The sequence below is a fragment of the Bactrocera neohumeralis genome, unplaced genomic scaffold (genome assembly GCF_024586455.1).
Source record: "Bactrocera neohumeralis isolate Rockhampton unplaced genomic scaffold, APGP_CSIRO_Bneo_wtdbg2-racon-allhic-juicebox.fasta_v2 cluster09, whole genome shotgun sequence".
NCBI classification, from domain to species: Eukaryota; Metazoa; Arthropoda; class Insecta; order Diptera; family Tephritidae; genus Bactrocera; species Bactrocera neohumeralis.
In genome coordinates, this window is record NW_026089622.1 from 4459455 (window position 1) to 4475442 (window position 15988).

General features: G+C 36.2%; 1 protein-coding gene, 1 long non-coding RNA gene and 1 pseudogene across 2 annotated transcripts; 2 read left to right on the forward strand and 1 right to left on the reverse strand.

Moving 5' to 3' along the window:
* Positions 1 to 7214: 7214 nt before the first annotated feature.
* Positions 7215 to 7785, forward strand: LOC126764412 (uncharacterized). Its single transcript, XM_050482102.1, has one exon. It carries the CDS (start codon positions 7216 to 7218, stop codon positions 7783 to 7785), a length of 570 nt encoding a protein of 189 aa, XP_050338059.1. The 5' UTR covers position 7215.
* A 697-nt stretch (positions 7786 to 8482) lies between these two features.
* On the forward strand, positions 8483 to 9372 carry LOC126764009 (uncharacterized). Its single transcript, XR_007667768.1, has 3 exons — positions 8483 to 8654; positions 8739 to 8921; positions 9015 to 9372. It is a non-coding gene; the product is annotated as an uncharacterized LOC126764009 (long non-coding RNA).
* Positions 9373 to 9864: 492 nt separating this feature from the next.
* Positions 9865 to 13456, reverse strand: LOC126764413 (putative nuclease HARBI1; annotated as a pseudogene).
* Between the last annotated feature and the right edge of the window lie 2532 nt (positions 13457 to 15988).

Below are 15988 nucleotides of genomic sequence, written 5' to 3' on the forward strand. Positions count from 1 at the left end.
AGAAAAAAAAAAAAACCTGAAGAAGGAACTGAAGGAAACAAAAAAAAAAAGAGTAAAGGTTCAATGACCCAAAACCCTTGGCGGAAATAAAAGTGAGTCCGTTCCATATTTACTTTAATATATAAAAATATATAAATTCAATTTTTATGCACATATATATGTATGTATGTTAAGGTACAGTTTTGACGGTATTTCGGGACACCGTTAACTGTTCTTAACAGTTCGATATATGTATATCTACAAAAAAATAATAACTGCAAAAAAGTACAGTACCCGCCTTTTGCTTAGCTTGTGTCGTTAGGCACCCGATTATAATTTCAAAAAAAAATAAAATAAAATTTCTTAAGTCAAGTATAACTTGCGATAATTCTTGCGATACCCCTTGGGCTATAATTAAAAGCAACAAGCAGGATCGCTCAAACCCTATGCAAAAGCGGAAGATACGAAAAGAAAACGAATTATATACATACATATATAAAAAAGAAAACATACATATATATAAGCATATTCCCCTGAAATTGCAAGTCTTCCGTTTAATATACAGCTGTATATATTTACATACATATATGCATACACAATCATATGGTACATACATACATAACATAATTTAGCATAAAGCTAGAACATATAATAATACCAAATAATACCAAACTACCTGCTTGGATGTAAAAATCGCTTAGAGCATTCAAGCAAAGGTAGGTAATAAACAAAAAAAAAAAAAGGATAAAGAAATAATAGAGAGAAAAAAAAAAGGCATTACATTTATGTACATATGTACCTATGTGCCGGTAAACATATGCAACTCCCGTGCGACATACATCAACTCATATACATAATTATAAATATATAAACATACATATATTATTTATTTCAATTTTCTTTTTCTATTTTCTAATAATAGTTCACATTTGAACTACTATTCAACAAATATACATAGATCATTACATAAATATATGTATAAACATATACATACATATTATATATTTCTATTTTTTCCGCGCGTTTATACATTTATGTGCGATTAGCGAAGTGTTATATGTTACATTTTTATAACATATATACATACATATTTAGCGAATTGATAACTACAAGGGATACGAGCAAAGCTAAACAAAAGCAAACATATAAAGCATATGCATATGCAAACATATGATAATAAATGATACATACAAACAATTTTACGTATTTTATTTCTCTTTCGCGTTCTTGATTCGTGCAGATACAATTATACAAATTAAGCGCGAGTGAACTGAAGATACTTTGATACACTTCAAAAAATTTTCGGTCACATTAAAAAAAAAAAAAAAAAAATATCGATTTTTTTCAAAAAAAAAAATAGAATTAATCTTTGCGGTAGCGAAACGAAAATTTGATCACATTATATATTTTTTTACAAAAATATATATATTTTACAAAAATATATATATTTTTACAAAAATATATTTTTACAAAAATAAATCTTCTATTAACAAAATTTTTAATTTATTCTTTTTCTATTTGACTACATTGCTGTAGCAATATTAATTTTGAAACAATTATTCAGTTGACAAAACTTTAAGCTAAAAGCTTCAAACTCTATTCAAATTAATGCAATCTGACAAATCAAGAGAGGTTAAGCCAAAAACACCTCTATCATTAGAAATTCCGAAAATGGCTGATGAAGATAAACCACAAGGCACACCTGCTGAAGCTACACGCTCAAAGCAGAGTATAAAACAAAAAAGATCAAAAGATCAGACAATATCTAGATTCATCACTGAAAGTGACAGTTTTATAAGATATTGTACAAGATTTCAAGCTTCCCCTATTACTGACATTACAGAATCAGTTTTAAATATAAAATTAGAAAGTGTTAACAATCTATGGGCACGCCTTCTGGCAGCGTACGATACAGTACTAGATACTGACGACGCAGAACTCCCAGAAAACACAAAAGCTTCGGCGACAGCCAAGTGTGATAACTGCCGCGATCAGTACGAATTGACAAAGGGAATGATAACTGAACAAATAAGTTTAGTAAGGCCAAGTAGAGCCACTACTCCCCCTCCCAGAGTAGTTACAACACAAAAAGAAGACCTAGATAAAGGCATGTATCTAAAAGTACCAGCTTGTGATACTGAAGTTTTTAATGGATGTTATGATCAATGGCCGTCCTTCCGGGACATGTTCACTGCCGTTTATATAAACCATCCTAAACTCTCACAAGCACAAAAGTTATACCATCTAAGGTACAAAACAAAAGGGGAAGCAGGCAGTATCGTCAAGCGATTCGCTTTAAATGACGAAAATTTTAAGCTGGCTTGGGAAGCACTAGTCGAAAGATACGAAAATGGAAGGGTTATGATAGAAAACCCAATAAAAACATTATTACATCTACCAAAAATTCAAAAAGAAACCAGCCAGGAATTTCAAAATTTATACTCGACAGTGACTAATTGCATATCAGTGTTAAAAACACAAAATATCTCCACAGAATCGTGGGACCCCATCATAGTAACTATTTGTGCAGAAACACTCCCTGATGCTGCGTTACTACGATGGGAACAATCTCTTTTGGAAAGGAAAAAAATGCCCACATGGGAGCAAATGAAAGCATTCCTCACTGCTCAATACGAGATAGCTGAGCGAATTGACAACAAAAATATAAATCTAAAAAGTCATCAAAATGACTCAAGTAAAAACTTGTTCAAACCTCAAGCCAGCAATAATATGCAATACAATAGACACGTTAATAAAAGTCACACTTTCGTGTCAAACCAAACTAATAAATGGCAACCATTATGTGAAATTTGTAAAGGAGGTCACAACATAAGATCTTGCGAGAAATTTAAAAAACTTTCCGTTTCTGACAGGAACAATCTTGTCAGACAACATAAACTTTGCATCAACTGTCTGTCGAATGCTCATACGACAAAAGACTGTGAAAGCAAATTTAATTGTGTGTACTGTCAACGAAGACATCACTCATTGCTTCATATTACAAATTTTCAAAATATGAAGCAAAATCAATTTCATAAAACCACCGGGTTAGTCACTACAACCAAAAGTGATAATCCCGAAATCTCAAATCCCGAAAAAAGGGAAGAACAACCATGCTGCTCTAAAGCAGCAAAAATTCAAGCTCTTCATTCCGAAAATGAAAGCAAAATTCTTTTACCCACTGCGGTCATCACCATAGAACATAAGGGTGATTTATTCAAACTAAGAGCACTAATAGATCAAGGATCTCAAAGATCCTTTATATCATCAAAGGCTCAAAATCGGCTCAAATTGCCAATAAAACATTCAAATTTCCAAATTTCGGGAATGGGCGGAAGAATTATCCAAAATTCGAACAAAATATGCCCAATTACCATAGTATCTCCAAATGCGGATATTAGAATAGATGCACAAGCCATCGTTCTACCGCAACTTACAAATTTGCTTCCAAGCTATGAAGTAAATAAAATACACTGGGAAAAATGCTCACATCTCAAATTAGCAGATCCCAATTGTCATACCCCATCACAAATCGACATATTATTAGGCAGTGACTTAATACCTCAAATAATTCTTGAAGGTATTGAGAAAATCTCCAATAAATTGTTAGCCCAAAATACAATCTTTGGGTGGATTATAAGTGGCCAAGTCCCTGAAAAAATCAATTCTTTCACCACACAAGTGGAAAATATCTCAAACGAATTTTTAAACAATCAACTTAAAAAATTTTGGGAAATAGAAGAATTACCCCAAATCACCCAGCTTTCAGAAGAAGACCAGGCATGTGAAGCCTATTACAAATCCACAACAACAAGAAACGAACATGGTCGTTATGTTGTGCGATTACCATTCAAACCAACTTTCCCTGAAACCATAGCTCTAGGCCACTCTAGAATATCAGCAGTCCAGCAATTTCTAAGCCTGGAAAAAAGCCTGATAAAGAAAAGTGAGCTTAAATCGGCATACGATAATGTGATGGACGAATATCTTGACCTCAATCATATGGAAGAAGCTGTACCATATGAAAAAGTATCTAAAGGTAGATATTTATCTTTTTATCTGCCACATCATGGGGTAATAAGACCTGATAAAATTACAACAAAAGTACGAGTGGTTTTCAATGCCTCAAAGTGTACGAGCTCAGGCAAATCACTCAATGATGTACTATACACAGGGCCAACATTACAACCTGATCTCATGTTGCTAATTCTAAATTGGCGCATGTTTAAATACGTTTTCAATGGGGATGTAGAAAAAATGTACAGGCAAATTCTAGTACATGAAGATGACCAAGATTTCCAGCGTATAGTCTTCCGCAAATCAAGTAATAGTCCAATCAGCGACTATAAACTTAAAACCGTCACCTTTGGCATCAATTGCGCACCCTATTTGGCGATCAGGACACTACATGAAGTGGCAAAAACAAATGCAACAAATTTGCCTTTAGCATCTTCTGTGTTGCAAACACAAACATACGTGGACGACATACTATCAGGTAGCCACAGTATCGCATTAGCATGCGAATCACTATCGCAAGTGATCAAAGCATTAAATTTTGCAGGTTTCCCTCTAAAGAAAATTACTTCAAATCTCCCGGAAATTATAAAAGACATTAAAAAAGAAGACTTATTAGATACAGACTTCCTTAAATTTGAAAAGGCTAGTACAACTAAAACTCTAGGAATTCAATGGAATGCGATAACAGATCAATTCTCATATACAATTGAGTCAATATCTGCAATGTCCGCCAGTACAAAACGCCAAATACTTTCCTCGGTGGCAAAACTTTTCGACCCCGCAGGATGGCTTTCGCCAATAATGATTCAAGCAAAAATCCTCATTCAAGAATTGTGGCAAGATGGCACTGAATGGGATGAACAATTGGGTACAATTTGCTAACAATTTTCATGCTATTTCAGAAATTCGAATCCCTCGATGGGTAAATTTCACCCCTAACATTAACACAGAATTACACGGTTTCTGTGATGCCTCTGAAAAGGCTTATTGCGCAACAGTTTACGTACGCACACAGTACGATAACAAAATATCTTCACACCTCTTGGTAGCCAAAGCCAAAGTTGCACCTTTGAAGACACTCAGTCTGCCACGGCTTGAACTGAATGGTGCTCTTCTGTTAGCAAAATTAATTTCAATAGTTCAAACCCATCTGAAATTAACCGATCATAAAACGTATCTTTGGTCAGACTCAGAAATAGTTTTAGCATGGTTAGAAAAACCACCCTATTGCTGGAAGACCTATGTATCTAACCGAATATCCCAAATTTTAGACTTAGTTGGCCCAGCAAAATGGCAACATGTTGCAAGTGCAGATAACCCAGCGGATCTTGGGACAAGAGGTTGCAAGCCACTGCACCTCACCAGCACTACACTCTGGTGGAATGGTCCAACATGGCTAACAGAATCACTAGAATTCTGGCCAAAGTCTCCTGCTCGGAATATCATACCTCCGGAAAGTCGGAAAATAGAATGTTTTGCATATCACTCCAGAAGAGGATGATATTCTCCACCAAATTTCTTCATTTGCTAGAGCACTAGAAGTAGTCGCTTACATGCACAAATTCATTCAAAGACTTAAACAAAAAATGAAAGGAGCACCAAATGATCCTTGCGTACAACTAACGCATTCCGACTTGCAACATGCCAAGGTCAGTCTAATATTATATACACAAACTCGCTATTTCAGCAAAGAGAAATCAAAGTTGCTCGAAAAGCGACCTCTCGAAAAGGGAGCTAACTTCTCGTCTTAAATCCATTCTTGGATTCTAAGGGATTAATAAGGGCAAATGGAAGATTGGCGAACTCCAGCCTTAGTTATAACGAACGACATCCCATCATTATTCCAGAGAAATCCCGTTTTACTTACCTATTTCTATCATATCTGCACCATCTTACACTGCATGGTGAGCATCGCTTAATGCAACAAATGGTCCGTCAAGAATTTTATATACCGCGACTAAAGCCACAAATCAAAAGGACGATTTTCATGTGTAAACCATGTACCATGTACAAACACAAAATGCGTACGCAGATCATGGCAGCTTTACCACCTGAACGCTGCAACTATGCTCTACCCTTTACCATCACTGGGGTTGATTTTGCTGGACCTTTCCAGATAAAGGCCTCCATGTTAAGGTCTTCTTCATTTAGAAAAGGGTATGTGGCTGTCTTTGTATGTTTTACGACAAAGGCAGTACACCTCGAGCTTTGTTCAGATCTGACTACTGCGGCTTTTCTTGCAGCATTTGCACGCTTTGTCGGACGACGCGGATTTCCTTCAAAAATAATGAGCGATAATGGGAAAAACTTTGTCGGAGCCCAAAGAGCAACAGAGAGGAGTTTATAAACTTCATGAAAGAAGTCTCCCCTGAAATAGTTAACAAATATGCACCCCAAGGGATCGATTGGCAGTTTATACCTCCATGTTCTCCACACATGGGCGGACTTTGGGAATCAGCAGTAAAAAGCTTTAAGTCCCATTTAAAGAAAACGGCTGGTAATCATAAATTCAATTATGAGGAGTTTACTACACTACTCACTCGTATCGAAGCCGTATTAAATTCAAGACCCATATCACCCCTCTCGCAAGATCCCTCCGATTTCACAGCTCTTACACCAGGTCATTTCCTCAGAGGAGCTCCTCTTCTCGCCATACCTGAGACAGAAGGAGACTCACTCACTTTAATAAATCGATGGGAAAGAATCAAGATTCTCCATCACGAATTCAGCCACAGATGGAAGGAAGACTATCTCAAAGATCTCCATAAGAGATATCGATGGAAAACGGCCCAGAAGGAAGCCAATGCAGGAGAATGCGTCATCATACAGGACGAATGCCTTCCTCCAACAGAATGGCGACTAGGCCGCATTGAAAAGGTTCATCGAGGATCAGATGGTCACATACGAGTAGTCGATGTTCGAACACAAACCGGCATATTAACTCGACCAGTCACCAAACTGTGTTTTCTTCCAAACAGCGAAGAACACCTTCAAGATAAACCGCAAAATAACTCGCAAAATTAATCGAAAAATAATAAATCAATTCCGCAAATTCGAAATTAACCCGCGTTATAATCCGTACACAAAAAATAAATTCAAACAAGCGCGTTGAATATCAACTTATTATACATATACATATGTATAGATATGTAGCTACAACAACTACATTCTAATATTATAAACAAAATCAATTTAATACAATTTTATATTCCCATAGAAATGGACGTAGAGGAGACCCAAACCACCTCCAACACCATAAGGTCCGAAATCGCTATACCCAAAGCGTCGGCTGCACCCGTTGCCGCTCCAAGGACCAGGGTTATGCGACCACCGCCATCCACCGAAGCAGTCAGGGAGATGAGGGAAGAGCAGCTATTGGAGCCACAGGGGCCTCCATGTTGCAGCCTGTGCCATCGCCCACACGCCCTGAAACGATGCACCATTTTTAAGAGCATGAAGCCCGCTCAACGACAACAGATTGCAAGAGCCCATGGGCATTGCATGACCTGCCTGGCAGATGACCACGCCACCATAGAGTGCTGGGCCGACGGCGCCTGTCAATATTGCCAGAGGCCCCATCACACTCTATTTCATCGTTTTCCCCGCCGAGCCAATCCGTCGGAAAGTAGCACCAACACCCGTACCAGACCACGCAGCGATGCTATCCGGCGACGACGAAGCAGCCAATCAACCACAACACGTACACGGCCATCTCCGCCACGCCACGCTCATCGTCAGCAACAACGACGCTCCACAGGGTTGAGCGCTGTACTAAACACACTGCAATAGCTGCAGAGGCTCCTAGCCGATTAACTCGCCTAGGGGGGCCGGGATGTTCACATGAGCTATGAGCATTCTGCAACACATCACATCACCACACATCACGTCACGTCACAACACCTCATCACACAACATTTCACAGCATACACCAATACACACACACGCATCAAACACAGTACTTAACACCGATCATTACTACAACACTACAACACAACAACCACACGATTATCAACGAGACGACTCGTAATCAACATCTATTCACCACCCAAACCTTCAAAAGGGATTGAATCGACCGGGATTGGCCTCTTACCGTTTGCATCCGTGAAGCAAAGCAGTCGTCCGTGACATTTAATTTTCATTTTTTTCAACGCAATCATCAACGCAAATTTCTTATTAAAAACGCCAAGTGACGAGAGTAAAGTGAATCACCAAGTTCGACAACCGTGTGCAGCAGTGGGTTCCGCAGAACATCACAATAAAATATACGCATAGAGCATATATACATATATACATAAATTTTGGAGTTAAATAAATTTTAAATAAATTTTATATCTCACGAGTGTAAGTATACTAGTGGCATACGTTACTAGAGATGTATATAAAACCTGAATGAAAAAGACTGAAGTGAACGTTAAATTAAATATTTGCTGTTATATTCTTTTACTTGTATATAGTTAACTGGCACATTTCCAGAATCATTGCGCACGTCAAAAGAGCAAATTGAATGCTACTTAGCATTTCTAGAGCTTCACCCTGAAATGAAGCTCCACAAAAACGATCCCACGCGACCCAAAAGGTTAGAAGAGCTGTGGATCGAGCTTGCTCAGCAGCTAAACGCTTTAAAAGGTCCATCACGTTCGCCTACCAAATGGAAGGAGGTAAATCTTTACATATAAACTTATATTTATATCTATATATATATATATATTTCAATTGTAATAAATATATTGTTTATTTTACAGTGTTTAAACCATTGGAGAAACAAGATTCGCTCAAGGGCAAGAAAGGCGAAAGTAAATAAAATATTAACAGGTTGAGGACCAATGCAGGAAATTCAATCCTCCGAGTTTGAAGAGCGGGCTATGGTAACACTGGGGAGGACCGTGGTTGATGGACAGCCTGATGTCACAACTATTGGAGTAAAGGTATGATTAAATAAAATATTTGCGTATAATATGTTTATAAACATATTTTTTATTAGTAAATAAAATGGAATGATATTTTCTTTTTTCGTTTAGAATGAAATTATAATCAATATAGATCCGCAGAGTCCGAGAAGCGAGACGCCATCAACTTCACGTTCTCGAAGGCAGACTTCACAGGAAATGTTTGCTGACATGATGGCTCCGATGAAAAGGAGGAGCGAAGAAGAGGCAAAATTTAGAGAGACATCGCAACAATGCTTCCAAAATGTTGCGGAGCCTTTAAACAATATGGCAAGTGCTATTTTAAAGCTGTCGGAAGCTGTTTAAAAAAAAATTTAAAAATAAATGTTTAAGTTAAATTGTTTTTAAGTTCCTATGAATGTTTATTGTGTACATACACACAAAAGAATATGTTTAAGTTAAATTATTTTTAAGTTCCTATTAATGTTTATTATGCACATACATATAAAAGAAGACTGAATAAATGAACTTATTAATTTTTTATGAAAATATAAATGAAAGATTTTTTTGTGAAGATAATTATTTACAAAGATTATGTGAGAAAATTTAAGCAGTTACGTCGTGCATTTATTCCTGCAGTGTAATACTGATTTGTTTGAGCTGGAGAATTATCATGAAAGAAAGAGTCCTCAAAGTTTTCAATGTCGATTTCATCGAAGTTGTGGAAAATTGAGCAAGTATAAACTAAGAACGCGGCGGTGTATACCTCAGTACTCGCTCTTTAGATAAGCAACGGAAACGAGATTTTAAAACACCAAAGGCCCTTTCAATTATGTTCCTGGCCTTTATATGGATTCTGTTATAAAGAACTTCATTTGGTGCAGATGGGTTTGATATAGGAGTCAAAAGCCATGGCTCTAGTGGAGACCTGAGTCGCCTAAAAGCCACTTAAATGAACCAGAAACATGTTCCCTTAATAGTTTTATTCTGGCCGGCGATGTTCTTCAAAGTCATGGCATGAGCCAGGAAAACGAGCATTTAAATGGCGAAAAATACGTTTGTCCTCACAAATCTACTCATATATACATATATTAATTATATTAAATTAATATTTCAACCTACCACTTCTACGTTAATACTGTAGTAACCCTTTCGGGTCATGTATTCATGCGGAATAACGCTAGACGACGAAGACGGTGCAATGCAACATGGGTGCAGTCAATAGCACCAATCACTCCTTTTATTCCAAACTTGTTATGGAAACTAGAAATATTTTTATGGTTTAATATATTTGTTTTAATTTAACTCACATATGTATACTTTACTCAATTTTAATTGTGTTGTAGTGCTCTGTTGCGTTTGGGAAGCTTATTTCCACATTTTTGTGTTCCAACACAAGTTTGAATATATGCCTTATACTTCGGAATATACTAGGTTGACTCACGGCAGATAAATGGCTAAATTTGAAAAAAATATAGCACTGAAACGAACTAGAAATAGTACACCAATGTATAGTAAAAAATTTTAATTTAAAAGCATGAACACTCACCCGAATCTCAAAAGGAATAACAGACTTTCGGAAACGATTATAGTGAGGTTTCAAATCCTGCATAAGGTCCCAACACAACGATCTCGGAAAACGAAAATATTTTCTAAATATTCTTTCCTCCAATGAAAATAGATCCTCACTATTCCATAAGTGCGCCAAATTCCTCCTGTTTGCATTTCTAATTGAAAGAAATTAATAATATCTTTATATTCATTGTTATTAAACAATACTTACCTTTCTTCATCTTCATAAGTTTGTAAAATTAACAAAAAAGCTGCGACTTCTTCGTCCATTGCTTGTTTTCTCTTTTCTTAATACGTTTGTGACCTGCTTATTACCAGCTGACAAAATTTGAGATATTGTTAGATTAGGGAGAGATTAGAGATTAAAGACTAGAGACTGTATTGTGAATAGTAACTAGTCTCAAATTGAGACTTTACCTCAAAAGACGTATGTATCCGATGTGTGGGTCTTGTGCGTGTACCTGTGCTTGGTTTTCTTGCTTCTCCAGTTCTCCACTCCTTTTGTTGCTGGTGTTGTAGCTTGTATGTTTTGTATGACTTTCACTTTTTATATGTACTATATATATGTATATAGCAAGTGTGAATTATTCTTTTACTCTGCTCTCTCTCACTTCACCGCACTTTTTTTACCCCAATTTTTCGTTATTATTATTTTTTTTTTCTGCTTGTGGGTTATATTTCAACTCAGGTGACAGACCTTACATACTATACATATTTTTAAATAGCCATAACTTTTGTAGAAATTGACTTTTGGGGACCTTGTTTTTAAATTATTGTTTTTAAATGAACTTTTCGAAAAAGTACACGAAAAAGATTTAACACGATCAATTATATAAAATAATCGGTTTTTTTTTAAGTAAAATCGTCATTTTTTGGAAGTTCGCCATTTTTTTTCCCCCCCTCAAAAAAAAACTTCAATTAATTTGACAACTATTATTTTTTTTCCCAAAAATCCCGTTTTTTGTGCTTTTCCCCCAATTTTTTTTCAAAATTGACTTTTTTATTCGATTCCTTGTTCAATTTTACATAAGAACCAGTGTTCAAAAGTATGGGACTCTGATCCAATAAACAGCAAAAAAAATGCAAAGTTGTCGCTATACGGCGCAGTCTGTTCGCTTAGAACAGTGTTTCCCAAAGTGGGCGATAACGCCCCCTTGTGGGCGCTGCAGGTGTCAAGGAGGGCGGTAAGAAACCCAGAAAGAAAATGGGGGCGTTGTGTAGAGGCCTGGGGGGTTATTTGTAATTTTATTTAGCTAGCAGGCCTCTTAGACAACGACTTCATGAGCTCTCGACTCTCAACAACAACTTGTGAACATCAACTAATATGAATTAAAAGATTGCTCAAACTCGGTTCTTTATTTCTCTCCGCGTAGTTCATATATCGGTCCTATTTTATTGAATATAGAAAAAATGAAAATCATGTCAATCGGTCGCTCCGTTTCATAACGGGGCATCTCGACAGGATAGAATTTATAGAATACTAACTGTCAAACGTATTGCTATTGCCATTGCCAAATCTGTATGTGGGCATTTGCTATCATAATATAATCATTTGCGCAAAGGTGTAGGGCAGGTAGGTTCGAACTGATGTAGGGAATGCTTTGAACTCTTGAATAATTTATTTTATCACTTGCGAAATGACGTCCGGTAGGTAGCTGATGTAACGCACGTTTTGAGCTTTTGAACTCCTTAAATCTTTTATGTGGAAAATAAAAAAAAGGATCTTTATCCTTTCTTACAAATGTATTTCTAGGAAAAATAAGAATTCATATTTTTGGACTACTATGTAATAATTGTGCTTAAGCATTCCTATATAAACATTGTAATATTTATTTCATATTCATTTGTGGTCTTGCGCGCAATAGATGAGCATTACTTACGCCTCCTTTACACTACTCGCGAAGTTAAACGTATTTCTCAAAGCAAAACAATGTCGGAAGTAAAAAAGAAGAGACGGCAATACTGTGCGGAATACATTAAATTCGGATTCAATGAAAATCCCACAAACCCATCCTCGCCTTTGTGTCTTCTTTGTCTAAAAACATTTTCGAATGAAGCAATGAAGCAAGACTGCAAGATCATTTGAATAAAATGCATCCAGATAAGAGAGACAAGAATGTAGCATATTTTCAAGACCTAGAGAAGAAGGATAATACTCTACCAAGTGTAGCAAAACTATGTTCGGCGGCTGCTAAGCAAAATGACGACGGACTTCGAGCTTCGTACAATATCTCTTTGTTAATTGCTCAAAAAGGCAAACCACATAACATCGGAGAAGAGTTAATATTGCCAGCAATAAATGAAGTAATAACTACCGTGCTTCATAAACCGACCGCAGATATTATCCGAAAAATTCTTTTGAGTAATAATTCTGTGCAAAGACGAATTGATGAAATGGCTGAAAACATTGAAGAATCACTGTGCGATCACCTGAGGTCAAGTCAATTTTCAATTCAGCTGGATGAGTCCACTTTACCAACTAATGAAGCATTGTTGTTGTCTTACGTGAGTTTTATTAAAGACTAGAGGACCCGCCCACGTTTTACTGTGGCTGATACATACTTAGGTAGTACTACTAATACCATCTATATGATTTCTATTGGTTAGATTATAAGTATTAGTTAAGGAATAATCGCATTTTTGGTGAAGCAACTTGTGTTTGTTTACAAAAAAGTGAATCAAAAAGCATTTCGTGCGTTAAGAAAGAATTGGTTTTTGGCGTAAAAATACTACTGAATTTGGGCTGTGCATCAGTGAAATCAATCGAGTCCAATCGATTTTCAGCCTAGTAGACTGCATATTAAGAAACGGTTCTCAAGCTCAAGCTGGCAAAGTTATGGCATCGAATGATAAATGAGCCAGTTTTAATTCATTGCACTGTGTATTTGATTGCAGTTATATTCTACCATTCCCAATATTTATCAATTTTTTATTTTTCAGGAAGGATCAGTTTGAAATTGTACGCATATAAGTACTTCATCGTTACCGTTTAAATATTGCATTGCTCTGTGCAATGCTTCGAAAAGATTTCTGTATATCTCAAATTTGCCAGATCTTTTGCAATTTTAAATTGCCTGTCAAGATTCCCCCTCCAATAGTTAGCAGGCATGAAAAAAATGTTATAGCTACCCATAAATGTATTGAATCACCAAATTTATTACTTAAGAACGAACAACTCTGTCCACATTCATTGTGTTGATGAAAAAAATCTTTTAGTTCGCAAAGAATTTCTCTTTTTGTGTGAGAACCAATTGTGCAGCGTTGATTTAATTCACGATTTTTATCTCCGATGAAATATATTTGTAAAAATTGATGGTTAGCGTCAGGGAGCGGTAACAATGAACCCGCTAGGTGATAAATTTGACCTTGGATCTGTAATATGTATGCAATGTTATAGGAATAAATTTTTCCCTATTCATTGAAAAAACCATCAAATATTCAATGCAATCACCTTAAATGTCGGCATAAATTGATCTCTTATAATTTTTGTAGCGCCGAAAGAAGTCATTTGAAAAGACGAATTGTACTCTTGTATATGATTTAAAAAATGTTTCGATTCTGGTGATGTCTCAAAAATTAATGACTGCAATGGTTCAGGAGGCGGCTCAAATTCCGGCAATTTTACTTTCCCGTTAGCTCAACACATTCCAGCCGTTTCACCCGAGAATTTAGCCGCTTCACAATGTGGGGATATAACATCCATCATTCCAATATATCCATGTACATTATAGTCGATTGAAGGGTCGTAATCAAATGCAGCACGGAACATATCTTCCAAAACACGACATCGTATTCGCGTAGGTCTTGCTGAATTTCTTGCATGATGAGCTTCTTCAAATCTATTTCGTGGACGTCGCACTGCAGTTTGTGATACTCTTTGTGACAACACGCCCCGAACATTTCGAGTACGTCGACCTATGTTTGATTTTGGAAGTGCCGGCACTTTCTTTAAAATAATTTCTTATATGATCACTTCGTTTGAAACACACATAAAGAGTTTTCACTGAATAATTTTCAAAAATTATTCTTTTAAAGAGCCGGAATAAAAAGGCAAGCGACCGAAATTGAACGATTCAAATAATTTACAAATCAAAATATTGAAAAACAAAACAAAAAGGAATTGTATGAAAAGTCACTTTTTGGAAATTTCCAATTTTTCGACTTTTCCTTATGAAAAGTATATGGTTTTTTTATATCTAACCCTTTCCAGATCCACAGCGAACACTTTCTGATTTCATGAAGATTGGTTCCGCCGTTCTCGAGCGTTAGCCTTACTAACAAACAAACCATCATTTTTACTTCCATACATATGTATGTATGTAGGTACATATGTATATACATATGAGCATACAAAATAAAACGTTTGTATGGGAAAAAGAAAAGGGCTGTTTTTAGGGGTTTTCCGGCAACTTTCGTAATTTTTTCTTACATAAGAACCTTCTCCTAATAATAACAAATACAACAAAAAAAAATCAGCCAAATCGGTTCAGCCGTTTATGAGTGATGAAATTACAAAGAAAGTGGCATTGATTTTTATATATGTATATAGATATATAGATGAGAAAATATGTGAAGAACTATTATTTGATAGAAATTTAGAGACCGATACAAAAGCGAAACCATATTCAATATATTGGAAAAGTTTTGCGATGAGAAAGAGACTCCTTTGAAAAATATTATTTTAGTTGCTACGGATGACGCTCCGGCTATGACAGGGTACCATAAAGGCTTAATAGCGTACTTAAAAAATAAAATTCCAGATGTCCTTGGTGTACATTGCGTTATTCATAGACAACATTTAGTTGCTAGAAACTTAAGTGAAAAACTATTTCAATCACCGCAATATGTCATCAAAGCAGTCAATAAAATCCGCAACAGCTCTTTGAATGATAGATTATTTCATCAGCTTTGTGTTACTAATGGCGAGGATTTCAAGACAAGCTCATAACATCAAAGAATGATATACATAGCTTACATAACAGACCTGTATAAATTGTTCAACGACATGAATCTCCAACTGCAAGGCGATAAACTAAATTTAATTAAAACAAAAAACGTCGTTGCTGCTTTCGCAGCCAAACTGATTCTACACAAAAAGAATCTGGGCAATTTTCCGAATTTATCAGTATCATGCAGTAACGACGAATTGTTTGCCTATTGCCAACATTTGGAAAACCTCCACATTGACTTCACCGAACGTTACCAGGACATTTTGAACTTGGAAATACCAGACTGGGTGTTGGATCCGTTTTCAAATGTCAACACAGCAATGTCACCTCAGCTGGAAGAAGAACTTATAGAATTGACAACAAACGAGGAAATAAAAATCAAGTTCAAAAATGGTTGCCAAGGATTTTGGCTACAAAAACCGATCCCGCAATTGTACCCTGGATTGTGGTCATATTTGTGTGAACGTGGATTTAGTGCTGTGACAACACTGCTTACTAAAAATAGAAATCGTTTGCTTGTTACCGAACGTGGCGACTTGCGACTGTTCTTGAATAAATTGGAACCTTGTATTAACAAACTTATTA

Excerpts from the sequence above, each read along its gene's own strand:
- LOC126764412 (XM_050482102.1), top strand. The coding sequence starts at position 7,216 with ATGGACGTAGAGGAGACCCAAACCACCTCCAACACCATAAGGTCCGAA.